Genomic DNA, 25,387 nt, shown 5'->3' with positions numbered 1-25,387 from the left:
TAAAAAAAAATCAAAGCCACTGTGTAAACCTCATCTGTATTTCTGGGGTGGAATTGTTTCATGTATTGGGGTATTGTTGAAATTTGGGGGGGGTCAATCAGGGCTAATTAAATCCCTTTGCATTCTTTCTATAGCACCCTAAAGTATTTAAGTCACTGCCAAAAACCCAGCCCAGTTTTGTGGGGGTTACAAAGAAATTCTCATGGAAATAATAATCTGTCATTGAAATGTGGGGTTCATGCCGGTGGCAGAACAGGGGTGCCATTTGAGTTCTCTTTCCCTCCTGTTATTTAAAGTGGCACCATGAATTTATCTGAAAAACCCCATCTACGCCAGTGAGATGATACTGAAATTTGGGGTGCATGCCTGTTGATCTCGTGTAACCCTCCTTTTCTTTTCAACCACACCTGAGAAATCTTAAACCGCTGTTTATAAAAATAAAATAAAATAAAATGGGGGTTGGTTGTACTAGACAACTTTCCTCATTCTGGGGTGTTGGTTTAGGACACAGCAGAGGGGTGAATCTAAATGAACCCCCTGCTTTCTCAGCAGCACCCTCATATTTTTAAATCACTGGGGGGAAAAAAATCCAATCCCACATTTTCAGACTGCTGGAAATTGGGGTGTTGCTGAAATCTGGGCAGGGGAAGGTGATTGTGAAGCGGGGGGAGTTTTTCCTAATATTCAATGGAAGGAGAAAATATGGGGTGCTTATCGTAGAATAGGGGATGAATAAGCCAATAGTTTGATACCACCCAAAAAAAAAACCATTGGCAATTTAAAGGCTATCATGTTGGTGTGGAGATTTGGGGGTGTATTTCATTGGTGGTGTGTAGCTTTACCCCAGCAAACCCGTCAGTCCCTCCTTTAAAATGATATTGGGGTGATTCACATTTGGGTGTGGTGACGGGATGAACGAAGGTCTATGTATCGCCCCCCACAGAAATAAGCCCCAATAACCTCCCAAAAAATCCATCTGGGTGTTTATTTGGGATGGTGGGGTGCTGCCGTTTTGGGGTGGTCAATTTGAACTCTACTCTATATTTCAGCACCGCCCTACACCTACCAGTCGAAGGCAGCAATCACAGATTCATAATCAGTCTGATTAGGGTGGGAATCAGCGGGTTTGTGTTGGTTTTGGGGGCTGAATTCTTATTTTATTTCTTTCTTACCCCGTAATTATCCTTTTCTCATAAAAAATGTTTAAGGCTAATATCATTGAATTTGGGCAGGTATATACGAGGTGAAATCGAAATACTACCCCACCCCTTTATAATGCCAACTCAGGCTTCAGCAGCTACATTATTTATATTCAGTCATTATTTGATCTTTTTTTAATTATGTTGAAAGTGCAGTTTGGGGTGTGGAGGGGATTCGGTCTTGATTTTTTATTTTAAACTAGGAAAGAAGTAAAATAAGAGAGATCTGTGTGAATTATTAATAAATATCCATTTAGCTGCAGAAAGCCATTACATTTTGGGGATGTGAAGTTGACCATTTAAATAAAAACAAGCGAATATAATAAAGACTGCATACCGTGCTGTGTATAGTGTAGGACTACTAATACAGATTGAATTGAAATTACTGACTATTATGTGGCGATTTAAAAGATGGGGGAGCGAAGGGGGGAAAGAGGAGTTGGTATCCCTTGCTCTTTTATTTTCGTTAAAATGTGGGTGTGCACAGTCGGTGCAAATTATCACCATTTTTTATGTTGTCTTTCACATGAAAATCTGGAGGGCTGGGACAGAACCGAAGAATCAAGGTTGATTTAGCAGCATTCTTAGGGTTACAAGACAATTAGGAATGGGGGGGAAAGGAGGCAGCTAAACTTATGGGTGGGGTCTTCTGATTTGCGTGGTCCGGGCAATGTCGACATTGGTGAGGTGTCTTTGACATCTAATAATGAATTTAATAGTCAATCCATATCTGTGTGTATCATGGCGACACTCAGATTAAGGCTGGGGGTCTCTTATGCCCTGGAATTTATGATGCAAAAACATTCATGAATTCAATCATCGTAAAGGTTGTAAGAGACCTCCCCAGGAGTACACGGGTGGCACCCTACCAAAGACAATGCTAAATGAATAAACCATTCTAAATGAACGGACATTATAACGAAGTAACATCCCGCTAAATCTGTATTTGTGTATTGAGATCAGGGACCACCCTGGCTATGCCAAATCCGAATGATTTATTAATTCCATCTGCAGTGATGTTCAGGATAAGGGGCTCTTATTGTTACCCAGTGACACCAGTACGTTTTGCTGAGTTGTGACTAGATCCCCTTTTTGTGGGGGTGACGCTACAGTTATACCATGGGGAATCTTTATTTTCATCTCCCTTCAGTGCTCATGATGGAGCATCTGTAATGTAGCCAAATTTCTGTTTTGTGGTAGGGAAGTAAATGTATACCGTCGCCGCAAAGAGACCAGAGGAAGAATTCTGATTTACTTGTAAGTAAGGCCAGGAGAGATCGTTAAACCTTCCCTTTAATAACTGGATAAACAATCCACGAATATTAACACGCATCATCTCTCTTAGAGAGGCCCCCAAATTACACTTATTCTAAAGCGCCATACGCTGTTCGAGAGGCAGCCGATGTTACATGTGACTGGAATGGGCCCTTTAAAGAGAAAATCCATAATTTGAATGAGCAAAATAGGTGCAAAGAACTGGACACCCGAATAGTGAGGGTTTGCCTGGTCCCAAATCAAGATTAAAATACAACGTCGATTGTCACTTTCCCAGTGAGTTCTAGTGGATGCTGCCCTGCTCCTGGATACTTCAGATGTAGAGGGATTGGTGCTTAAAGAAATCCAACCTCTCTGCTTCCTCCAACCGCTTCCTTCCATCTGCCAATCAAATGCCTGTAAAATAAGGGTTCCCCTCCAACCCCCCCAAAAAGGTGTTTTGACCCTTGATCTCGAAGTGACTTGCAGCCATTTGTGGGAGATAATTGTCATGGCGTTACAATCTTAACACAGGATTTCAAAGATGGGCACTTGCATGATACGTGTTAATCCCATGCTGTATCATTCACCCTTTAATTATATATAAATCATGTTAATGTTTTGTGTTTTTCTGGATCTAGTGGACACAGCTGTGAATTGGACCTCTTATTAATATTGTCTTGGTTACTCCTCACTTTATGATGTGATCGTCCTGTTTATCTAACAATATTTATATTTCACTGTGGTGTTACGTACCAAGTACGCTTAATCCTGCCTGGATGGGCTAGTTTCTCTCTTCCAGATCTACGTTTCTGTCGTTCTGGGGTGGTTGTATCCCCAGTTCGTTGGTTAACAATGTATATTGTGCGTCTATATTGCTAACGTTCTGTTTAACGATATTTAACAGGATATTTATTCTGGGTGTATTTTAACCTTTTTTCCTAAGAATAACCCCTATTCTCTTTCTTTTTTAGCAATATTTCTTAACAATATCGTGTATTTCTTAGCCATATTTGGTGTGACGTTAACACAAGGTACTGCCAGCCGAGAAGAGGCATGCATGGTATCGTTAACAGTGTTTTCGTTAAGTGTTTACTCCATGACTGGATTGTTTCCCCTTTAAATCTTAACAATCTTTGTGGCTCTGGATGTCTTGCTATCGTAGAGAGGTGTGAACAATCCACATACGCAATAAGAAATCATTTTGAATTAAAGTGTTTGCAAATACAGGTACTGCTCTTGAGACAAGAAAAGCTGTTGTTAAGGTTTGGGTCCCATCCCGCGATTGTCTAGGGATTGGTCCTGCTTTGAGCAGGGGGTGGGACTAGATCCTTCCTGAGGTCCCTTCCAACCTTGATTTTCTAGGATTCTGTGATAACGAACCTTAGCTTTTACCTAGCGCTTTCGATGGGTAGCTCTCAAAGTGCTTTACTAAGAACGGTCAATATCCCTCTCCTGACTTTACAGATGGGGAAACTGAATCATGGGGCAAGTGACTTCCCCTGAGGTCACTCAAGAGGCCGGGATGGAGCTAGTTCAAGGCAGGTGTCCTGAGTCCCCGTCCAGCACGTTATGTGCTAGGCTACACGGCTGCCTTTCTGGAAAAAAAATGCAGGATGGTGTTTACGAGTGCAGAGCACCGTATATAACCCACCGGAGAAATTCACTAACGCTGGTAGCCATTAGTAACACAGAGGCTCATACCAGTGTCTTTGCGCTGCGTGGGCTATTTACACTTGGCTGCACTGGTTCACAATCCTTGTATTTATTAAGATTCTGGATTTTTTCCCCCTCCTGTTCTTGACCAGATGATTTTCCTTGATTCCTTCCATCCCTCCTCGTTTACCAGCAGTTGATGATTCTGGGTAGATTGTAAGAGGGTTGCCTGGTTTTCATGTGGATTTGTTTGTGTCCTTCCGTTGTTAATAGTAATGTTGTTAGCGATAATTCTAGGTGCTTTGGATACACCTCTCTGTTGGCAGGATGTTTTTTGCTAGCAATATAATTTGTTACTTACTCTGTGCAGATTGGACAATTGTTCTTTGTAGGGATTTATTTACCCCCTCCTTATTCCTAGGCTGTTTTACAGATGGGTCTCAAGGTGGATTGTTTCTGCTTTTACTTTCTGTCACACGTTCCTGTCCTCCTCCTTGCTTCCCCACCTTCTGCAAATCCAACCAGGAATTAATTCAGGGCGGAGAGTGGCCTGTTGTACAGGGGGCAGACTAGAGGATGAGAGTTATCTTTTCTGGCCTTGATCTGTGAAAATGAGCTCAGCCATCCATCAATATCAGGAGGACCTCCTTGGGGTGTGGCTGTAAAATTATCATCTGTGGGTTTGGGGCATTGGAATCATGGGTTTTAAGGAACCATTAGATCATCTGGTCTGAGATTTCCTGGCATCCAAGCTAGGGAATCTCACCTGTTCCCCTGGCAGGTTGGAAATCACAAACGGCAAGGTGTGTAATTCTGTCGGCCGTTCCATTATTCTTTCCCTGAAAATAGCCACCCTGTGGCCGGTGATTTTCCAAATCCGCTTTCTCTGCACCATGGATTCTGTCCTCACCAAACCTCCCCCTAAATCAGTCTGCACTGGGGGAGGAGGGGAGAACATCCCTGGTTCTTTTCCCACCGGCCCCCTTTCCCAGGCCCTCCCAAGGGAGCGCTGCAGCCTGGCTGGGCTCTGGAGATTTCCTCCCAGATACAGCTTTCTGCCCGGCTCTGTCTTCCAGCTCCGGGCTGGGGGTGTTGGCTCAGCCAGGAAGTATGGGGAAGTCGGGTGCGGTGATTTCAGAGAGCGAGCGCACAGATTTAGCTTCCGGTTGGACAGTGCTGCAGACCCCTCGGTGAGAGAGCGGTCCTGCTTTACAGCAAGGGGGCTGGGAGCGGATTGGGGGTTGGTGGGTCAGAGCAGGGGGGCTTTGAGTCAGGACTCCTGGGTTCTCTCCCCGGCTCTGGGAGGGGAGTGGGGGCTGGTGGCTTAGAGCTGGGGAACTGGGAGCCAGGATTCCTGGGTTCTCTCCCCGGCTGTGGGAGGGGAATGGGGGCTGGTGGGTCAGAGCAGTGGGAGCTGGGAGCCAGGACTCCTGGGTTCTCTCCCGGGCTCTGGAAGGGGAGTGGGGGCTGGTGGCTTAGAGCTGGGGGACTGGGAGCCAGAACTCCTGGGTTCTCTCCCCGGCTCTGGGAGGGGAGTGTGGGCTGGTGGCTTAGAGCTGGGGGGCTGAGGTTTCATATGGCTGACTCCAGGCAGCTTTAGGCTGTGTTTTCCCATTGCCAGGCACCTGGGGTGAGCTGCCGCTCCCGAAATCCAAGGCAGCCCCATCCTGTGTCCTCACAGGACCCGAGACCCTAGTGCTGAGCTGCACCACAGCTGTCAGGAAGACCCTGCGATCCCAGGCGTCTCAGCTGTGGTGAGCTCAGGCTCAGAGGGTGAGTCAAGGACGTCCTGCCTTTAAAGGGACAGGCGCAGGCACTGAGGATGGAGTGGAACTAACCCCAGGGGTTAGAAACGCTTCCCTTCCCTGCCCCGGGTCTGACCCGGAAGGGAAACACCAGCTGCCTCAGGGCCACATTATGCAAATAACCCCATCAGTTTCATCTTCTCTTGCTTGTTTGGGACTCCAGAAATCCCCCTCATTCCTGGTTCCTGTTGTGCGGCCTTGAGGAGTAGGGGCCACATTCAGAGCCAGATCTCCTTCACCCCCCTGTTGTTTATGTTGCAAGGGGAAAGTTTGAAATCCAAAGCAAACCAGCCCCTGTCACTGGTGAAATTCCAGCAAAGCCTTTCCCAGAGATGCTGGATTGGCTGATGTATTGTTACAACAAACCCTCACGTTCCTGGATTTAAAATAAAAACTGTGCAGGACTCAGCCGCTCTCATAAAAACCCAGGGGTCACTTAGTCGTCCGCTCTCTCTGTCGTTTTCTTTTTTTTAAATGGTATCTCGTAGGAAGTGGGTGAGGTGGTTTGTGTGGGACCTAACATAAACACAGAGCTTCAAACCAATTCCCTGTGAAACACCTGGCTTAGAGGGGTTGGGGCTGGGAGCCAGGACTCCTGGGTTCTCACCTCTGCCCTTCCTGCAGACAGAGGCACGTTTCGCGAGGAGCCAGGAGGAACCAACGTACTCAATGACCTTCCAGCGCGATGTCAGATCGTTTGGGGCAAACAGCAAAGGGGAAGGATGGAAAAAAGTATTCGTCGCTCAACCTGTTTGATACGTACAAGGGCAAGTCCTTAGAGATTCAGAAACCCACAGGTACAGGCACGAGGGGGCGCCGTGGCTCGGGGAGGAGGGCGCCGAGGTCCGGGAGGGGGGGTGCCGCGGCGCGGGGAGGCGGGCGCCGAGGTCCGGGAGGGGGGGCGCCCACGGTGCGGGGAGGCGGGCGCCGGGGTCCGGGAGGGGGGGCGCCCACGGCGCGGGGAGGCGGGCGCCGGGGTCCGGGAGGGGGGCGCTGCTGCGTAGAGAGGCGGGCTGGGGCTCAGAACAGGCCCTAACCCCCCCTCCCCCTCTCTCTCCCTCCCTCCAGTAGCCCCTCGCCATGGCTTGCAAAGTCTCGGGAAAGTTGCCATTGCCCGGCGTATGCCACCCCCTGCGAACCTGCCAAGCTTAAAAGCGGAGAACAAAGGCAATGACCCCAATGTCTCACTAGTACCGAAAGACGGGACAGGATGGGCAAGCAAGCAGGAACAGTCAGACCCAAAGAGGTGAGGAGCCGTCCCCCCTCGGAGTGGGGCGGGCCTGGCCCGGGGGACAGGGCCTTTCCCCTGTAGGGGATGCTGGCTCCCATCAGGCCCCAGGTCTGAAGTCTCTCTCTCTCTCTCCCTGCCTCGCTCATTCCCTCGTCTCAGTACCGATGCCTCGACAGCTCAGCCGCCGGAATCGCCGTCGCCGCCGGCTTCGCAGACATCTGCCTCAAACCCACCGAAACGACCCCCAACAGCACCCGAGGTGAAGATGCTTGGACGGGAAGGGGTGTGTCCCTTGACAGAGATCAGGATCCTGGGGATGCCTTTAGGGGAACTCCGCGAACATTGTCCAGGATGGAGAACAAGGAGAGTCCTGGCTCCCAGCACCCCCTGCTCTAACCACTAGACCCCACTCCCCTCCCAAAGCCAGGGAGAGAACTCAGGATTTCTCTCTCTTGCAACCAGCCTGCGTCCATGTCACTGACACACAGACCCTGCTGGCATTTCCTAGGGCCACAGGGCCACCACTGGTGGAGGTTGGTGCTGCGGCCTGTAACCTCTGTCTGCCGAAGGAGCTTCCCAGCCTTGGCGGCAGGATCTGAGAGTGAATCAGCCAGTGGGAGCTGTTCAATGGGCAGCTGGGAATGTGGGGCTGGGGGTGGATTTTGAGAGGCTGGTGAGAGGGCTGCAGTCCCCAGAGTCAACCTAACCCCTCCCCCTCCTTTGTTCTGTCAGAATCCCCCTACAGTAGCAAGCGGGGTAAAGTCTTGGGCACAGGCCAGCGTTACCCATGGAGCGCAAGGAGATGGTGAGTCCGTGTACTGATCCCCCAGAGTGGAGCTCAGGGGCACTAAGCTGCAGGGAGCTGGGGCTTCTTAGGGGGATGCTCTAATGTTAACTTGTGGAACTCTCTGCCACTTGAAGTCATGGAGTCAAAGAACCTAGCAGGCTCAGACACTTCAATGGCTGATGGGAGCTCTCAGGCTCAGTTAGAGGGGATGAGACATGAGGGCTCGAACCCCAACCACCAAGTGTCCAGGTCCTGAGCCAGTGATCAGGAAGGACCTGCCCACCCCCATTGGGCACTACCCACGGGCTGGTGTTTGGCACGGTCTTCTGGAGCAGCTGGCCCTGACTGCTCAGAGACAGGCTAGGTGGGCCCCAGGCTCATTCTGTCAGACAGTTCCCTGGCTTGGTCCTCCAGGATCATAGAGGTGGAAATTCCTCTGGTCCTTGGTCCTCCAGGGTCATAGAAATGCACACATTGGCCCTCGGGTTGGCGAGTTGGCACGTCAGCCTCTTGCTTCTAGCTGCAGAGAGGTGGAGGATGATGGGTTCACCGGGTCACAGGAGCAGCATTCTCACCCCTTTGGTCCTGAAGAGTCATAGAGCTGGACGATAATTAGTCCTCCGGGGTCACAGAGGGGACAGTTCTTTCTGTTCCACGGTCCTCCAGGGTCATAGAGGTGGGCTAGACAGCTCCCTCTCTCCGCAGGTGGAAAGGGATCAAACCTACCGTCGCGATTCTCTCGCGAGGAATTTCCGACCCTGCAGGCGGCTGGAGACCAGGACAAAGCTGGCAAAGAAAAGGACACTGCCGATGCGTCATATGGGCCCGGACCAAACCTCCGCCCCCAGAGTGAGCCCCGCCCAGGCAGGGCGGCCCCGGGACCTTCTGTGTCATCAGAGACCCCAAAGTGCTGGGCCCCCTAAGTCAGCCTCGAACCCGGCTGTGTCAGCCAAATCTTGGCAGGGGGTGTGTCCCCCTGCCCCCCACCCAGGGCAACCAGACTGGGCAGACCCCTTCTCTGCGGGCCACGGTCTTGTTCTGTTCAGCTGCTTCCCTGTTTCTGTGCCGCACCCCAGAGGGGCTGCATCTCTGTGCTGGGCCGGGGATCCCCGGAGAACCAGCCCCCGGCTTCACCCTAGAGGGGCTGCATATCTATGCTGGGCCAGGGATCCCCAGAGAACCAGCCCCCACGCTTCGCCCCAGAGGGGCTGCATCTCTGTGCTGGGCCAGGGATCCCCAGAGAACCAGCCCCCACGCTTCGCCCCGGAGGGGCTGCATATCTATGCTGGGCCAAGGATCCCCAGAGAACCAGCCCCCACGCTTCGCCCCGGAGGGGCTGCATATCTGTGCTGGGCCAGGGATCCCCAGAGAACCAGCCCCCACGCTTCGCCCCAGAGGGGCTGCATCTCTGTGCTGGGCCAGGGATCCCCAGAGAACCAGCCCCCGGCTTCACCCTAGAGGGGCTGCATATCTATGCTGGGCCAGGGATCCCCAGAGAACCAGCCCCCACGCTTCGCCCCAGAGGGGCTGCATATCTGTGCTGGGCCAGGGATCCCTAGAGAACCAGCCCCCACGCTTCGCCCCAGAGGGGCTGCATCTCTGTGCTGGGCCAGGGATCCCCAGAGAAGCAGCCCCCACGCTTCGCCCCAGAGGGGCTGCATCTCTGTGCTGGGCCGGGGATCCCCGGAGAACTAGCCCCCGCGCTTCGCCCCAGAGGGGCTGCATCTCTGTGCTGGGCCAAGGATCCCCAGAGAACCAGCCCCCACGCTTCGCCCCGGAGGGGCTGCATATCTGTGCTGGGCCAGGGATCCCTAGAGAACCAGCCCCCACGCTTCGCCCCAGAGGGGCTGCATCTCTGTGCTGGGCCAGGGATCCCCAGAGAAGCAGCCCCCGGCTTCACCCTAGAGGGGCTGCATCTCTGTGCTGGGCCGGGGATCCCCGGAGAACTAGCCCCCGCGCTTCGCCCCAGAGGGGCTGCATCTCTGTGCTGGGCCGGGGATCCCCGGAGAACTAGCCCCCGGCTTCACCCTAGAGGGGCTGCATATCTGTGCTGGGCTGGGGATCCCCGGAGAACCAGCCCCCACGCTTCGCCCCAGAGGGGCTGCATCTATGTGCTGGGCCGGGGGTCCTCGGATAAACAGCCCCCGCGCCTGACCCCAGAGGGGCTGCATCTATGTGCTGGGCCGGGGGTCCTCGGATAACCAGCCCCCGCGCCCCACCCCAGAGGGGCTGCATCTCTTTTCTGGGCTGGGGTTCCCCGGAGAACCAGCCCCTGCGCTTCGCCCCAGAGGGGCTGCATCTCTGTGCTGGGCCAGGGATCCCCGGAGAACCAGCCCCTGCGCTTCGCCCCAGAGGGGCTGCATCTCTGTGCTGGGCCGGGGGTCCCCGGAGAACCAGCCCCCGCGCCCCACCCTGGAGGGGCCGGATGTCCCCGGATAGCTGACCCCACAGCTGCGCGTTGCCTTACCGCTTCCCCCTTTCCTTTACAGATGCGACGAGCTGGCGGGATGGAGGCGGGCGGGGCACTGACGGGGAGGTGCCCGAGCAGCACCCCGGAGCCCCCGACGGGCGGGCCGGGGTGGGCATGCAGCCCTCCGCCCCGCCCCACTTCCCTCCCTACCGGGGCATGATGCCACCGTTCGTGAGTGTCCCAGGGGCCAGGGTGGGGTTTGCTCTATGGGGAGGGGAGGGACAGAGGGCGAGGGGAGAGCGGAGGGGGTGATTTGCTCCGTGGGGAGGGGACGGAGAGGGAAGAGTTGCGGGGCAGACCCCTCCGCAGGGAGTGATCCGTCTCCGTGACTGAAGGTGGCTTAGCAGATCAAGGGTTATGCGGGATGGGCGGGGGCTGAACTCGTCCCCCTCAGCATTGGGGGGCCCCCTAACAGCCCGTCTCCCCACAGATGTACCCCCCATACCTCCCGTTCCCTCCTCCGTATGGACCGCAGGGAGCTTACCGCTACCCCACCCCGGACGCACAGAGGTGAGTTGGGGGGGGGGTGCTGTCAGGACGCCTGGGTTCTCTTCCCAGTTCGGGGGGTGAGTGAGGTCTAGTGGTTGCAGCCAGTTGCCAGGACTCCTGGGTTCTCGGCATGGCTCAGGGGAGGACGCAGTAGGGGCTGGTGGGTTAGAGCAGGTCAGAGGGGCTGGGAGCCCGGACTCCTGGGTTCTGTCCCTAGCCCCTCCATGGTTCTCCCTCCCCCCAGGTTCCCGCGGCTGGCTGGGCCCCGCCCCTCGCAGCCCCCCCAGCGGGCGGCAGAGCCGGTGAGCCGCCCGCCCGTGCTCCGGCAGGACGACCTGAAGGAGTTCGACGAGCTCGACCAGGAGAACGATGAAGGCTGGGCAGGTAGCGTCCCCCACTGGGGATCCGGGGGTGGGGAGGGGGGAGCTCCCTTCCACCTTGGGGGCCCCCCAGCCTCGACACGCAGCCCTGGGGGCTCCCCCGCGTCCAGCTGTGGGGCAGGCTCTGATGCCGGCTCTCTCCGTCCGGCCAGGCGCGCACGAGGAGGTGGATTACACCGAGAAGCTGAAATTCAGTGATGAAGAGGACGGCAAAGAGTCTGACGAGGAAGGGGCCGAGAAACAGTAAGAGGGACCTCAGGACGCCGGCCCATCCTTCGCCCCATCCAGGGCCCTGCCCCACATCCCTGCCCCCTCCAACTCCAACTCAGTCCCCTGCATCAGACCCACCAGCTTGCCCAGCCCCACAACCCTGGATGAGCCCCCTGGCCCAGCCAGTCCCCCAGCTCAGACCCGCTGACCCGTTCCCCTCCCCTGGGTCAGTCCCACATCAGACCCACGGGCTTGCCCCAGCCCCATGCACCCCGATCAGAGCCATGGTCCCAGCTCGCTGCGTTTGTTGCTGATCTCTGACCTCTGCCCCCCAGCCAGGACAGCGAGGGGCCGGGCCCCGAGGGCAAGAAGGCCGGCAGCCCCAAGGAGGAGCTGCCCTCTGTCAAGGCGGCCTGGGCTGAGGGCTCCCGCCCCTCGGAGGAGGCCAAGGAACCACCTGCCGCCCCCGCACCTCGCCCCCTGCCACCCCCACCCCCCAACCGGGGCAACTGGGGGCAGCCCAACGACTTCCCCGTGAGTGTCGGGGGGAGGTCGGGCACACGGCATGCTGGGGGTTGGAGGGTTGGCTTTGGGGGGGTTCCGGGAAGGATCTGAGGGCAGTGGGGCGTGAGCCCTGGGGAGGATGGAGTGGGATTTTGGGGGGTGCACAGAGGAAAGGCCTGGGCGGGGGGCGGGGATCAGGCTGTGAGAGGCGGTCGGAGGTGCCCACCCCCTGCCCTCTCCCCCCCGGCGCCGGAGGACGAGGACGAGGCGTGGCGCCAGCGGCGGAAGCAGTCCTCCTCGGAGATCTCGGCGGCGGTGGAGCGGGCGCGCCGGCGGCGGGCAGAGGAAGAGCGCCGCATGCAGGAGGAGCGCCGGGCCGCCTGCGCCGAGAAGCTCAAACGCCTGGACGAGAAGTTCGGGGCCCCTGACAAGCGCCTCAAAGCCGAGCCCCCCAAGGAAGCGCCCGCCCCCCCGCCGCCGCCCCCCACCCCGGCCCCTGCCGCCCCGGAGGAGAAGAGAGACCAGGAGGAGCCGGCCCCGGCCCCGGCCAGCAGACCCCGCAGCAGCAGCAGCAGCACCAGCGGCAGCTTCGACGCCGGGCCAGGTATCCAGCCCCCTGCCCTGCCCCAGAGGGGCTGTGCCTTGGGGGCCCCAGGTAACCTGACCTCTGCCCCGGGGGCCCAGGTATCCAGCCCCCTGCCCTGCCCCAGAGGGGCTGTGCCCTGGGGGCCCCAGGTAACCTGACCTCTGCCCCGGGGGCCCAGGTATCCAGCCCCCTGCCCTGCCCCAGAGGGGCTGTGCCCTGGGGGCCCCGGGTAACCTGACCTCTGCCCCGGGGGCCCAGGTATCCAGCCCCCTGCCCTGCCCCAGAGGGGCTGTGCCCTGGGGGCCCCGGGTAACCTGACCTCTGCCCCGGGGGCCCAGGTATCCAGCCCCCTGCCCTGCCCCAGAGGGGTTGTGCCCTGGGGGCCCCAGGTAACCTGCCCCACCCCAGAGGGGCCGCGTCTCAGCAGTGGCTGCCAGGTGAGGCCTCTCCGCTCCCGTGTTGTGCCCAGTGCCTGACCCCCCCTGCTCTCCCCTAGCCGAGTCCCCTGTGGTGCCTGCCCCCAAGGAGGTGCCCGAGGTCCTGGAGGAGCCAGTGGTCGTCCCGGCCCCCCCTGCAGCCCCCGCCATGCCCAAGACAGAGCCCAAGGGCGAGACTGTGGTGCCGCCGCGCCAGCCGCCCCCAGCCCAAACGCTGGGCTACTCCAAGTACCAGAAGTCTCTGCCGCCCCGGTTCCAGCGGCAGCAGCAGGTAACAGCTGGGGGCTCGCTAGGGGGCGCTGTGCTGGAGGAGAGGGACTGGGGGGGCCTCGCTGGGGGAGGGTGCAGCCCAGCATGAGGGGAACCATTAGGGGACTCACTGGGTGGGACTGCAGCCCGGCATGGGGGAGACATTGGGGGGCTTGCTGGGGAGGGTGCAGCCCAGCATGGGGGGAACCATTGGGGGACTCACTGGGTGGGACTGCAGCCCGGCATGGGGGAGTCATTGGGGGACTCACTGGGTGGGACTGCAGCCTTGCATGGGGGAGACATTGGGGGGCTCGCTGGGGGGCTGCATCCCGGCATGGGGGGAACCATTGGGGGGCTCGCTGGGGGGGCTGCAGCCCGGCATGGGGGAGTCATTGGGGGACTCACTGGGTGGGACTGCAGCCTTGCATGGGGGGAGACATTGGGGGGCTCGCTGGGGGGCTGCATCCCGGCATGGGGGGAACCATTGGGGGGCTCGCTGGGGGGGCTGCAGCCCGGCATGGGGGGAACCATGAGGGGGCTCGCTGGGGGGCTGCAGCCCGGCATGGGGCAGACATTGGGGGGCTCGCTATGGGGTGCGGGGTGGCATGGGGGGTCCCTAACCCCTCTGTGTGCCCCAGGAACAGTTGCTGAAGCAGCAGCAGCAGTGGCAGCAGCAGCACGGGCCCCCCCCGGTGCCCACCTCCCCCCAGCAGCAGGTGGCAGCAGCCTCCCTGGGGGGCCTGGGCCCCGCGCCTGGTATCCACCCTGCACAGGGGGCGGGGCAGCAGCAGGCCCCGCCCCCCCAGCAGCAGGCCCCGCCCAAGGCCATGTACCCGGGCTCTATGGGGCGCCCCCCGCCCATGCCCCAGATGAACTTCGACCCCCGCTGGATGGTGATCCCGCCCTACATGGACCCACGCATGATGCAGGGGCGGCCGCCCATGGACTTCTACCCGCCTGGGGTGCACCCCTCCGGTAAGCCCCGCCCACGCCTGGGTCATGTGACCCAGGGGGCGACCCACTAGCTGGGCTACACCCCGGCCTTGGCCATGTCTAGAACAAGCCAGAAATGAGTTAGAGGCCTTCAAATCCCCAGGGCCTGATGAAATCGGCCTAGGGGATCTCGGCGCCGTTCCCGAGTCTCTCTGAAGTCCTGGGAGACGGGAGAGATTCCAGACGGCTGGAAAAGGGCAAATCTAGTGCCCAGCTCTCAAAAGGGAAATAAGGACAAACCGCCCCTGCCCTGTCAGCTTCACTGCTGTACCCGGAAAGATAATGGAGCAAATCATTCCGCAATCGATCTGCAAACCCCCAGGAGCTGCCGAGGGGCCAGTGACAGCAGCCTGGGTTTGTGCAGAACAAAGTGCGTCAGAGCAGCCTGAGAGCCGCCTTTGACGGGGTCACAAGCCTTGTGCGGAGGGGGAAGCATAGACGTTGTGTATCTGGGCTTTAGCAAAGCTTTTGCTACTGTCTCACGTGACCTTTTCCTAAACAAACTAGGGAAATACAGCCTGGCTGGAGCTGCTAAAAGTGGGTGTGGAACTGGCTGGAAAACCGCTCCCAGAGAGCAGCTCTCAGCGGTTCCCTGTTGGGTGGAAGGACATAACGAGTGGGGTCCCGCAGGGATCGGTTCTGGGTCCGGTTCTCTTCAATATCTTCCTCGGTGATTTAGCTCATGGCACAGACAGTCCACTGATAAAGTGTGTGGACGATACCAAGCTGGGGGGGTGGCGAGTGCTTTGGAGGGTAGGGTTCAAATTCAAACTGAGCTGGACAAACTGGAGAAATGGTCTGAAGTAACCAGGATGAAATTCAGTCAGGAGAAATGCAAAGTGCTCCACGTCGGAAGGAACAATCCATTGCACACACAATGGGCAGTGACCCCCCGGAAGGGGCACTGCGGACAGGGGGCTGGGGGTCCGGGTGGATCACAAGCTAAATATGAGCCAACGGTGTAACCAAAAAAGCGACCGTCCTTCTGGGCTGTGTTAGCAGGAGGGTCCTGAGCCAGACACGAGCAGTGATTCTGCTGCTCTGCTCCGGCCTCGGCTGGAGGGTTGGGTCCAGTTCTGGGCACCGCGGTTCAGGAGAGATGGGGACAGACTGGAGAAGGTCCAGGGAGGAGCGACGAAGAGGCGGAAAGGTCCAGAAGCCCTGAGCCGCGAGGGCAGGTGGGAAGAACTGGGTTGGTTTAGTCTGGAGAGGAGGCGCCCGAGGGGCCGAGATCACAGTTTTCGGGCGCCTGCACGGTCGTTAGGAGGAGAAGGGAGGTCCCCGCTGAGGCCAGGCCAAGGAGCAATGGGCTTAACTCAGGTTCAGGCTGGACACGAGGCAGCCGGGTGGTTCGCGCTGGAATAACTTGCCGAGTCGCGTCGTGGGGGGTTGGCCGGAGCCCTGCGGGGACGGTCTGGAGAACACGGTGTGCAGGGCCCGGACCAGACGCCTCCCCAGGCCCCTTCCTGGGCTCACACACCTGTTGGCCTGGCCACACCTGGTCACATGCTCCCTGGTCTGAGTCATGTGACTCAGCCAGCTGCAGTGGTTTGGGTTCCACCCCTCCTCTGCTCTGGCCTGTCACATGACTCAGTTCCCCCTACTCCTGGATCATGTGACTGCTGCCTGGGTCATGGGTAGGGCTAGTCTAAGCCAGGGGGCCTGGGGGGTGCTGGCCCTCTGACATGTGCTCTCTGCCCCCCCTCCAGGCCTGTTGCCCCGCGAGCGCTCCGACAGCGGGGGCTCTAGCTCGGAGCAGTTCGAGCGCCACCCCCAGATCCTGCGGGAGCGGGGCACCCCGCCCATGGACCCCAAGCTGGCCTGGGGGGGAGACGTCTTCGCCGCCCCTGCCACCGACCCCCGGCCCCTGGCCTCACCCCTCCGGCAGCCAGATGAGGAGGAGAAGGGCCTGCGGTGAGTGGGGAGGAAAGAGGGCTGGCAGCCAGGGGTGTGGGGGGCAGTAGGGGTTTGGGGAGCTGTGGGGCCAAGCAGAGGACATTGATGGGGTCAGGCGTGGGGAAGGGGACATAGGGGACCAGGCAGTGGAGGGCCCAGCTGTTGGGCTGAGGCATGACGCCCCCTTCTCTCCCCCCAGGAGCGAGACGCCCCCCGTCCGCCTGCGGGAGGCCGCCACCCCCCAGCCCTACGTAGGCAGCTACCCAGCCTTCGCCGAGAACGGCGCCCCGGCCCCCCTGCACCGCTTCCCAGGGGATGAGCCCCGCCCAGGGGGGCCCTGGCCAACCGGCCTTGCCCTACCTCCCAACGCTCCAGGGGAGCTGGCCAGGAACGGGCGCCCCGAGCCCCTGGCCCAGCCCCCGCAGCGCCAGCTGGACGAGAAGCCCCCCAACGCCGAGGAGCCCAAGGAGCCCCTGGTGGCGCCCAAGAAACCCCCCAAGGAGGAGCCAGCCCTGCCCCCCAAAGAGGAGCCGGCCCTGCCCCCCAAGGAGGAGGCGCCACGCCGGGCCGAGCGCCCCTTGCGCCAGCCACACGACTTCCACCGGCCGCCACGGCGCGAGGCCAAGACGGAGACACGCTGGGGCCCCAGGCCGGGCAGCAGCCGGCGAGCAGACGAGCTGCCAGGTGGAGAGAAGCCCCCGCGCAGAGCCGGGCCCATCAAGAAACCCGCGCCCCCCAAGGAGGAAGCTGAGGAGCTGCGCCCCAAAGCCAAAGAGGGCACTGAGCCAGCGGGCGCCAAGCCAGACCCACAGCCCGGCCCCAAGGAGCCCCCCAAGCCAGGCAAGGAGGCCAAAGCCAAGGTGCTGGTGAACGGCAGCATGGCAGGGCTGCCCAAGGAGCTGCAGGGGGCGCTGTCGCCCACCCGCCGCCGCCGGGAGTGTCCCTACGACCGCGGGGGCGGCGGCTACATGGGGCGCGGGCGTGCCCGGGGGCGGGGGGAGTACTTCGCCCGGGGGCGCGGCTTCCGGGGCGCCTACAGCGGGCGCGGCCGGGGAGGCGGGGGCCGGGGCCGCAGCAGGGAGTTCCGCAGCTACCGGGAGCCATTCTACCGCCTGGAGGAGGGGCCAGGGCCCCTGGGAGCAGGGGGCGGCGCTCGACCCCGCAATGCCAGCGAGACGCGCAGCGAAGGCTCCGAGTACGAGGAGATACCCAAGCGCCGGCGCCAGCGCGGCTCGGAGACGGGCAGCGAGACCCACGAGAGCGCCAGCGACGTGGCCCACTCGGACAAGGAGGCAGCCCCGCCCCCGCTGGCCCCCCAGTCCACCAAGGGGGAGCGGCACCGGGGCCCAGGCGCCCTGGCCCGCTTCGCTGACAAGATCCCGCCCCGCCTCTCAGAGCCGGGCGCCCGTGGCGGCCGCATCTTCACCCCCCGCGGCGTGCCCTCGCGCCGTGGCCGTGGTGGGGGGCGCCCCCCAGCCAGCACCTGGAGCCCCCCGGCCAAGCCCCCGCCGGGGAAGAAGCCAGAGAAGCAGGAGCCAGAGGTCGCGCCGGATTCGCCCGGCAAGGAGAAAGCGCCAGGACCCACTCTTCCGCCGCCGGAGGACCTGGCCGGGTTCCAGGCTGCCCCCAAGCAGCAGGGGCCGCCCCCCAATGGTGCAGTGGATCGCAGCTTCGAGCGGCCCCCCCGCCGGCGGCGCCACGGCCGCTCACAGCAGCAGGACAAGCCGCCCCGGTTTCGGCGGCTGAAGCAGGAGCGGGACAATGCGGCCCGGCTGAATGGGGAGCAGCGGGGCGGGCCGGGGGCCCCAGCGTACCCACCGCCCCCCGCCCCAGCCGAGGAGACAGTCTCCCGGCGTGTGGCCGGCGCCAAGTCCCCCGACCTGTCCAACCAGAACTCGGACCAGGCCAACGAGGAGTGGGAGACGGCCTCGGAGAGCAGCGACTTCACCGAGCGCCGGGGCGGCGGGCCGGGCGACAAGGAGCCGGGGGGCCTGCTGCCCCAAGCCTTCCTGAAGGGGGGTGGTGCCCCGTCCCTGGGGGGCAGGGGGGCCGGCACCGACCTGACCCTCGCCCAGCGCAAGGAGATGTCCAAGCGCAGCTTCTCCAGCCAGCGGCCCGGCATGGACCGGCAGAACCGGCGCCCCAACCCTGGGCCCGGCAGTGGGGGCAAGGCTGGGGGCCGTGGGGGGCCCGGCAGCGGCCGCGGGGACAAGAGGACCTGGCCCTCGCCCAGGAACCGCAGGTGTGGGGGCCGAGAGGGAGGGGGACACAATGGGGGCGGACACAGGGACAGCGGGGGGCACGTGGGGTGGATGGTGGGTCCAGGGGAGAGGGGACTGGGGGCAGAGCTGACAGTGGCCTGCAGGCCCTGGGGGGGGAGGCACTAATGGGGACTGATGAGCTGCGGGGGTTCGTTAACGATAATGGACTGTTACGGGGGAGGAGGGGACTCAGGTGGGCAGGGCCAAGGGGCACAGACACATTTCGGGGGCGCTGCAGGTGGGCAGGCCTGGGGAGCACCCAGCCGCCCCTCCCTAACTCGCTCTCCCCCCCCAGCCGTCCGGCGGAGGAGCGCCCCCCAGGCCTGAGCCTGCCACCCGGGCCCACCACCAGCGCCGTCTACCGGCTGGACCACGTGGTGCCCAGCGACCCGGCCGGCATCCAGCAGGCCCTGGCTGAGCTCAGCAGCCGCCACGGTGCCCGTGCCAAGCAGCCGCCCCCCGGCGCCGCCCCGGCCTCGAACCCCACGCCGCCAGCTCCCTTCCCCGCCCACCCGGGCGGCTACAGCCGAGGTGAGAGCCCACACGCCGGCCCTGGCGCCCCTACAGCAGGGTGGTGTAGCCAGAGCCCCCTCCTGCAGGCTGCACCCCATGTCCCCTCCTGCACCCCTCAGCCCCTCTCCCAGAGCCAGCACCCCATGTCCCCTCCTGCACCCCTCAGCCCCTCTCCCAGAGCCTGCACCCCATGTCCCCTCCTGCACCCCTCAGCCCCTCTCCCAGAGCCAGCACCCCATGTCCCCTCCTGCACCCCTCGTCCCCTCTTCCAGAGCCTGCACCCCATGTCCCCTCCTGCACCCCTCGTTCCCTCTCCTAGAGCCTGCACCCCATGTCCCCTCCTGCACCCCTCGTCCCCTCTCCCAGAGCCAGCACCCCATGTCCCCTCCTGCACCCCTCGTCCCCTCTCCCAGAGCCAGCACCCCATGTCCCCTCCTGCACCCCTCGTTCCCTCTCCTAGAGCCTGCACCCCATGTCCCCTCCTGCACCCCTCAGCCCCTCTCCCAGAGCCTGCACCCCTCAGCCCCACTCCCAGAGCCAGCACCCCATGTCCCCTCCTGCACCTCTCGTTCCCTCTCCCAGAGCCAGCACCCCATGTCCCCTCCTGTACCCCTCGTCCCCTCTCCCAGAGCCAGCACCCCTCAGCCCCTCTCCCAGAGCCAGCACCCCATGTCCCCTCCTGCACCCCTCAGCCCCTCTCCCAGAGCCTGCACCCCATGTCCCCTCCTGCACCCCTCAGCCCCTCTCCCAGAGCCTGCACCCCATGTCCCCTCCTGCACCCCTCAGCCCCTCTCCCAGAGCCTGCACCCCATGTCCCCTCCTGCACCCCTCAGCCCCTCTCCCAGAGCCTGCACCCCTCAGCCCCTCTCCCAGAGCCTGCACCCCATGTCCCCTCCTGCACCCCTCGTCCCCTCTCCCAGAGCCAGCACCCCTCAGCCCCACTCCCAGAGCCAGCACCCCATGTCCCCTCCTGCACCCCTCAGCCCCTCTCCCAGGGCCAGCACCCCATGTCCCCTCCTGCACCCCTCAGCCCCTCTCCCAGAGCCAGCACCCCATGTCCCCTCCTGCAGGCTGCACCCCATGTCCCCTCCTGCACCCCTCAGCCCCTCTCCCAGAGCCTGCACCCCATGTCCCCTCCTGCACCCCTCGTCCCCTCTCCCAGAGCCAGCACCCCTCAGCCCCACTCCCAGAGCCAGCACCCCATGTCCCCTCCTGCACCCCTCAGCCCCTCTCCCAGGGCCAGCACCCCATGTCCCCTCCTGCACCCCTCAGCCCCTCTCCCAGAGCCAGCACCCCATGTCCCCTCCTGCAGGCTGCACCCCATGTCCCCTCCTGCACCCCTCAGCCCCTCTCCCAGAGCCTGCACCCCATGTCCTCTCCTGCACCCCTCAGCCCCTCTCCCAGAGCCTGCACCCCATGTCCTCTCCTGCACCCCTCAGCCCTTCTCCCAGAGCCAGCACCCCATGTCCCCTCCTGCACCCCTCAGCCCCTCTCCCAGAGCCTGCACCCCATGTCCCCTCCTGCACCCCTCAGCCCTTCTCCTAGAGCCAGCACCCCATGTCCCCTCCTGCACCCCTCAGCCCTTCTCCCAGAGCCAGCACCCCATGTCCCCTCCTGCACCCCTCAGCCCCTCTCCCAGAGCCTGCACCCCATGTCCCTTCCTGCACCCCTCAGCCCCTCTCCCAGAGCCTGCACCCCATGTCCCTTCCTGCACTCCTCAGCCCCTCTCCCAGAGCCTGCACCCCATGTCCCTTCCTGCACCCCTCAGCCCCTCTCCCAGAGCCTGCACCCCATGTCCCCTCCTGCAGGCTGCACCCCATGTCCCCTCCTGCACCCCTCAGCCCCTCTCCCAGAGCCAGCACCCCATGTCCCCTCCTGCACCCCTCGTCCCCTCTCCCAGAACCAGCACCCCATGTCCCCTCCTGCACCCCTCAGCCCCTCTCCCAGAGCCAGCACCCCTCAGCCCCACTCCCAGAGCCAGCACCCCATGTCCCCTCCTGCACCCCTCAGCCCCACTCCCAGAGCCAGCACCCCATGTCCCCTCCTGCACCCCTCGTCCCCTCTCCCAGAGCCAGCACCCCATGTCCCCTCCTGCACCCCTCAGCCCCTCTCCCAGAGCCTGCACCCCATGTCCCCTCCTGCACCCCTCAGCCCCTCTCCCAGAGCCAGCACCCCTCAGCCCCTCTCCCAGAGCCAGCACCCCATGTCCCCTCCTGCACCCCTCAGCCCCTCTCCCAGAGCCAGCACCCCTCAGCCCCACTCCCAGAGCCAGCACCCCATGTCCCCTCCTGCACCCCTCAGCCCCTCTCCCAGAGCCTGCACCCCATGTCCCCTCCTGCACCCCTCGTCCCCTCCTGCACCCCTCAGCCCCTCTCCCAGAGCCTGCACCCCATGTCCCCTCCTGCACCCCTCAGCCCCTCTCCCAGAGCCAGCACCCCTCAGCCCCACTCCCAGAGCCAGCACCCCATGTCCCCTCCTGCACCCCTCAGCCCCTCTCCCAGAGCCAGCACCCCATGTCCCCTCCTGCACCCCTCGTCCCCTCTCCCAGAGCCAGCACCCCTCAGCCCCACTCCCAGAGCCAGCACCCCATGTCCCCTCCTGCACCCCTCAGCCCCTCTCCCAGAGCCAGCACCCCATGTCCCCTCCTGCACCCCTCAGCCCCTCTCCCAGAGCCTGCACCCCATGTCCTCTCCTGCACCCCTCAGCCCTTCTCCCAGAGCCAGCACCCCATGTCCCCTCCTGCACCCCTCAGCCCCTCTCCCAGAGCCAGCACCCCATGTCCCTTCCTGCACCCCTCAGCCCCTCTCCCAGAGCCTGCACCCCATGTCCCTTCCTGCACCCCTCAGCCCCTCTCCCAGAGCCTGCACCCCATGTCCCTTCCTGCACCCCTCAGCCCCTCTCCCAGAGCCTGCACCCCATGTCCCCTCCTGCAGGCTGCACCCCATGTCCCCTCCTGCACCCCTGAGCCCCTCTCCCAGAGCCTGCACCCCATGTCCCTTCCTGCACCCCTCGTCCCCTCTCCCAGAGCCTGCACCCCATGTCCCCTTCTGCCCCTCAACCCCCTGCCCCAGCCCGGAGCCCCCTCCCAGAGCCTGCACACCCCCCCAAGCGCCTCCCCCAGCCTGGAGAGAGTGACAGACAGAGGGGGTGTGTGGAGGGGCGGGGTGTCAGGGATGGGGCGGGGTAGATCCTTCCTTGCCCTTAAACTCAACAACTGATCTTGAGTGTCAGAAGGTGGGAGCCTCTGCCCTACAGGGGGTAGACCCTGGGCCCCATTCCCTGCCCCCCTGAGCTGGCGCCCCTAGAGGGCATAGACCTCAGGCCCTATTCCCCCACATCCCCTCCAGGCCAGCCAGCCCCATTCCCCGCCCCCCTGAGCCAGCCAGTCCCTGCCCTGGGGCCGGGGGGGACCCTCTGCCCTACAGGGGGTAGACCCTGGGCCCCATTCTCTGCCCCCCTGAGCCAGCCAGTCCCTGCCCTGGGGCCGGGGGGAGCCGGTGCCCCTCAGAGGGGACAGGCCCCTGCCCCATTCCCCGCCCCCCTGAGCCAGCCAGTCCCTGCCCTGGGGCCGGGGGGAGCCGGTGCCCCCCAGAGGGTACAGGCCCCTGCCCCATTCCCCACCCCCTGAGCCAGCCAGTCCCTGCCCTGGGGCCGGGGGGATCCGGTGCCCCCCAGAGGGCAGGAACGCACTGACCCCACCTCTTGGTTTCAGAAGCTCCGTTCCTGGCCAAGCCCCAGCTGCTTCAGTCGGGCGCCAGAGCCCTGGGCGACGTCCCCGGGGTTAACGACTTCCTCCCCCGGCGCCGCGACCGGCCCCACAAGCAGGAGGTGAGAGGGGACAGAGGGAAGGGGGGGCCCTCCCCCTCCCCCAAGCGCAGCCGCCCCGCAGCATTAACACCCTTCGTCCCCCGCAGGACTCCCTGGGCTATTCCCACAGCCCCGGCTTCCATGGCCCCAAGCAGGACCCTCCGGGAGCCCACCTGGCCCAGCGCGGCAGAAGCAGCTCCTCCGAGGGGCTGGCGCCCCACATCTGGAGCCGGCTGCAATCCAGTAAGGAGCTGGGGGCAGTACCCAGTCGTGCTTCAGGGGGCAGGAGGCAGTTTGGGTGGCTGCTGACAGATCCCCTCAACTGAGCTCTGCCCCCCCCCAGGTGTCCCCAGGAAAAGCTACCGGCCCAGATCTGTGGAGCCCTGGATCGACCCGTTAAATGCCTTTGAAGACGTCGTTAGCACAGAGGTGAGGGGCAGGGGCAGCAGGGGGCTCTGCGCGGGCAGTCAGGGCTCCCCATTGCCCCAGGGCAGCGCTAGGGGCTGGGCTGCAGGGAGCGAGGGGGGCAGCAGGGGGCGCTGTCCCCGGGCAGTCAGGGCTCCCCATTGCCCCAGGGCAGCGCTAGGGGCTGGGCTGCAGGGAGCGAGGGGGGCAGCAGGGGGCGCTGTCCCCGGGCAGTCAGGGCTCCCCATTGCCCCAGGGCAGCGCTAGGGGCTGGGCTGCAGGGGGGGGGGGGCAGCAGGGGGCGCTGTCCCCGGGCAGTCAGGGCTCCCCATTGCCCCAGGGCGGCGCTAGGGGCTGGGTTGCAGGCGGTGGGGCAGCAGGGGGCGCTGTCCCCGGGTAGTCAGGGCTCCCCATTGCCCCAGGGCAGCGCTAGGGGCTGGGCTGCAGGGAGCGAGGGGGGCAGCAGGGGGCGCTGTCCCCGGGCAGTCAGGGCTCCCCATTGCCCCAGGGCGGCGCTAGGGGCTGGGCTGCAGGGAGCGAGGGGGGCAGCGGGGGGCGCTGTCCCCGGACAGGCAGGGATCCCCATTGCCCCAGGGCAGTGCTAGGGCTTGGGCTGCAGGGGTGGGGGCAGCAGGGGGCGCTGTCCCCGGGCAGTCAGAGCTCCCCATTGCCCCAGGGCGGCGCTAGGGGGCAGGGGGCAGCAGGGGGCTCTCCCCTGACAGTCAGGGCTGCCCCCTAACCCCCCCCACCCCCCCAGATGAGCCAGTCGGACAGCGGGGTGGATCTCAGCAGCGACTCCCAGGTCTCGTCCGCCAGCTGCAGCCAGCGCAGCTCCCCCGATGGTGGGCTGAAGGCGACCCCCGAGCCTGGCGTGGGGGGCATGCGGGGTGCCGAGCCAGTGGCCACCGGAGGCGAGGGGGCCACGCCCCAGGAGCAGGGCAGGAGGCCGGCGCCCAAAGACACCAGCCCTCACAAGGACAGGAAGGTTGGAGGGGGGCTGGGGACGATCTGCTGGGGGGTGGGGATGGCTGGGGGGGGTCGGAACGGCTCAGATGTGGGGATGGCGGGCGCTGATTGGCTGGGGGGGGAACAGCTGGGTTGGGGACTTGGAATGGGAGGGGGGCGGGCATGGGGGCCATGACTTACCTCTTCCCACCCCAGCAGGCTGGCAGCCCCCCAGCTCCCTCCCGGACCGCCCCCGGCCCAGGCCCCATTGGGACTGAGCGCTCCCAGCGAGCCGAGATGGTCAGGGAGAGCGGGGGGGGCCCCAAGCCCAGTCCGGAGTCAGCAACCCCCAGCTCCGGCCCCCCCATCCAGTTTGGGGCCAGCGACAAGGTGAGCAGCACCCCGGAGGCCGGGTCTTCATCCAGGGTGGGGGCCAGGACGCCTGGGTTCTCTCCTGGTCTGGGTGAGGGGCTGGGGGCCAGGACACCTGGGGTCTCCCTTGGTTCTGAGTGGGTGGCTGGGGGCCAGGGACCAGGACGCCTGGGTTCTCTCCTGGTCTGGGTGAGGGGCTGGGGGCCAGGACGCCTGGGTTCTCCCTTGGGTCTGGGTGACGGGCTGGGGGCCAGGACACCTGGGGTCTCCCTTGGGTCTGGGTGGGTGGCTGGGGGCCAGGGACCAGGACGCCTGGGTTCTCTCCTGGTCTGGGTGAGGGGCTGGGGGCCAGGACACATGGGGTCTCCCTTGGGTCTGGGTGAGGGGCTGGGGGCCAGGACACCTGGGTTCTCTCCTGGTCTGGGTGAGGGGCTGGGGGCCAGGGACCAGGACGCCTGGGTTCTCTCCTGGTCTGGGTGAGGGGCTGGGGGCCAGGACGCCTGGGTTCTCCCTTGGGTCTGGGTGACGGGCTGGGGGCCAGGACACCTGGGGTCTCCCTTGGGTCTGGGTGGGTGGCTGGGGGCCAGGGACCAGGACGCCTGGGTTCTCTCCTGGTCTGGGTGAGGGGCTGGGGGCCAGGACGCCTGGGTTCTCCCTTGGGTCTGGGTGACGGGCTGGGGGCCAGGACACCTGGGGTCTCCCTTGGGTCTGGGTGGGTGGCTGGGGGCCAGGGACCAGGACGCCTGGGTTCTCTCCTGGTCTGGGTGAGGGGCTGGGGGCCAGGACGCCTGGGTTCTCCCTTGGGTCTGGGTGACGGGCTGGGGGCCAGGACACCTGGGGTCTCCCTTGGGTCTGGGTGGGTGGCTGGGGGCCAGGGACCAGGACGCCTGGGTTCTCTCCTGGTCTGGGTGAGGGGCTGGGGGCCAGGACGCCTGGGT

At 63.1% G+C, this 25,387-nt stretch overlaps 1 protein-coding gene and 1 long non-coding RNA gene across 3 annotated transcripts in view; one reads left to right on the top strand and one right to left on the bottom strand.

Annotated features, from left to right (window-relative positions):
- The window catches only part of PRRC2A (proline rich coiled-coil 2A), a 31,833-nt gene that overhangs the window by 1,067 nt on the left and 5,379 nt on the right, over positions 1-25,387 (top strand). Inside the window, exons 2-22 of the mRNA XM_050919689.1 lie at positions 6,539-6,711; positions 6,983-7,160; positions 7,305-7,404; positions 7,878-7,950; positions 8,638-8,781; positions 10,422-10,573; positions 10,833-10,912; positions 11,136-11,275; positions 11,424-11,514; positions 11,817-12,015; positions 12,184-12,589; positions 13,068-13,279; positions 13,896-14,232; positions 15,960-16,164; positions 16,346-18,388; positions 18,703-18,938; positions 22,633-22,748; positions 22,835-22,970; positions 23,071-23,156; positions 23,890-24,117; positions 24,294-24,467. Coding sequence (XP_050775646.1) covers positions 6,600-6,711; positions 6,983-7,160; positions 7,305-7,404; positions 7,878-7,950; positions 8,638-8,781; positions 10,422-10,573; positions 10,833-10,912; positions 11,136-11,275; positions 11,424-11,514; positions 11,817-12,015; positions 12,184-12,589; positions 13,068-13,279; positions 13,896-14,232; positions 15,960-16,164; positions 16,346-18,388; positions 18,703-18,938; positions 22,633-22,748; positions 22,835-22,970; positions 23,071-23,156; positions 23,890-24,117; positions 24,294-24,467 — 5,448 coding nt within the window. The 5' untranslated portion in view covers positions 6,539-6,599. The remainder of the gene's footprint in view (positions 1-6,538; positions 6,712-6,982; positions 7,161-7,304; positions 7,405-7,877; positions 7,951-8,637; positions 8,782-10,421; positions 10,574-10,832; positions 10,913-11,135; positions 11,276-11,423; positions 11,515-11,816; positions 12,016-12,183; positions 12,590-13,067; positions 13,280-13,895; positions 14,233-15,959; positions 16,165-16,345; positions 18,389-18,702; positions 18,939-22,632; positions 22,749-22,834; positions 22,971-23,070; positions 23,157-23,889; positions 24,118-24,293; positions 24,468-25,387) is intronic.
- On the bottom strand, positions 24,731-24,949 carry LOC127032431 (uncharacterized). 2 transcript variants are annotated; one of them, XR_007768817.1, is made up of 2 exons: positions 24,853-24,949; positions 24,731-24,813 (listed from the first exon to the last, which is right to left on the bottom strand). It is a non-coding gene; the product is annotated as an uncharacterized LOC127032431 (long non-coding RNA). The 2 variants fall into 2 exon arrangements; XR_007768818.1 differs by having other exon boundaries at positions 24,731-24,761.

This window comes from Gopherus flavomarginatus, chromosome 12, assembly GCF_025201925.1.
Source record: "Gopherus flavomarginatus isolate rGopFla2 chromosome 12, rGopFla2.mat.asm, whole genome shotgun sequence".
Classification (NCBI taxonomy): Eukaryota; Metazoa; Chordata; order Testudines; family Testudinidae; genus Gopherus; species Gopherus flavomarginatus.
This window is presented reverse-complemented; position numbering and strand designations above follow the sequence as displayed.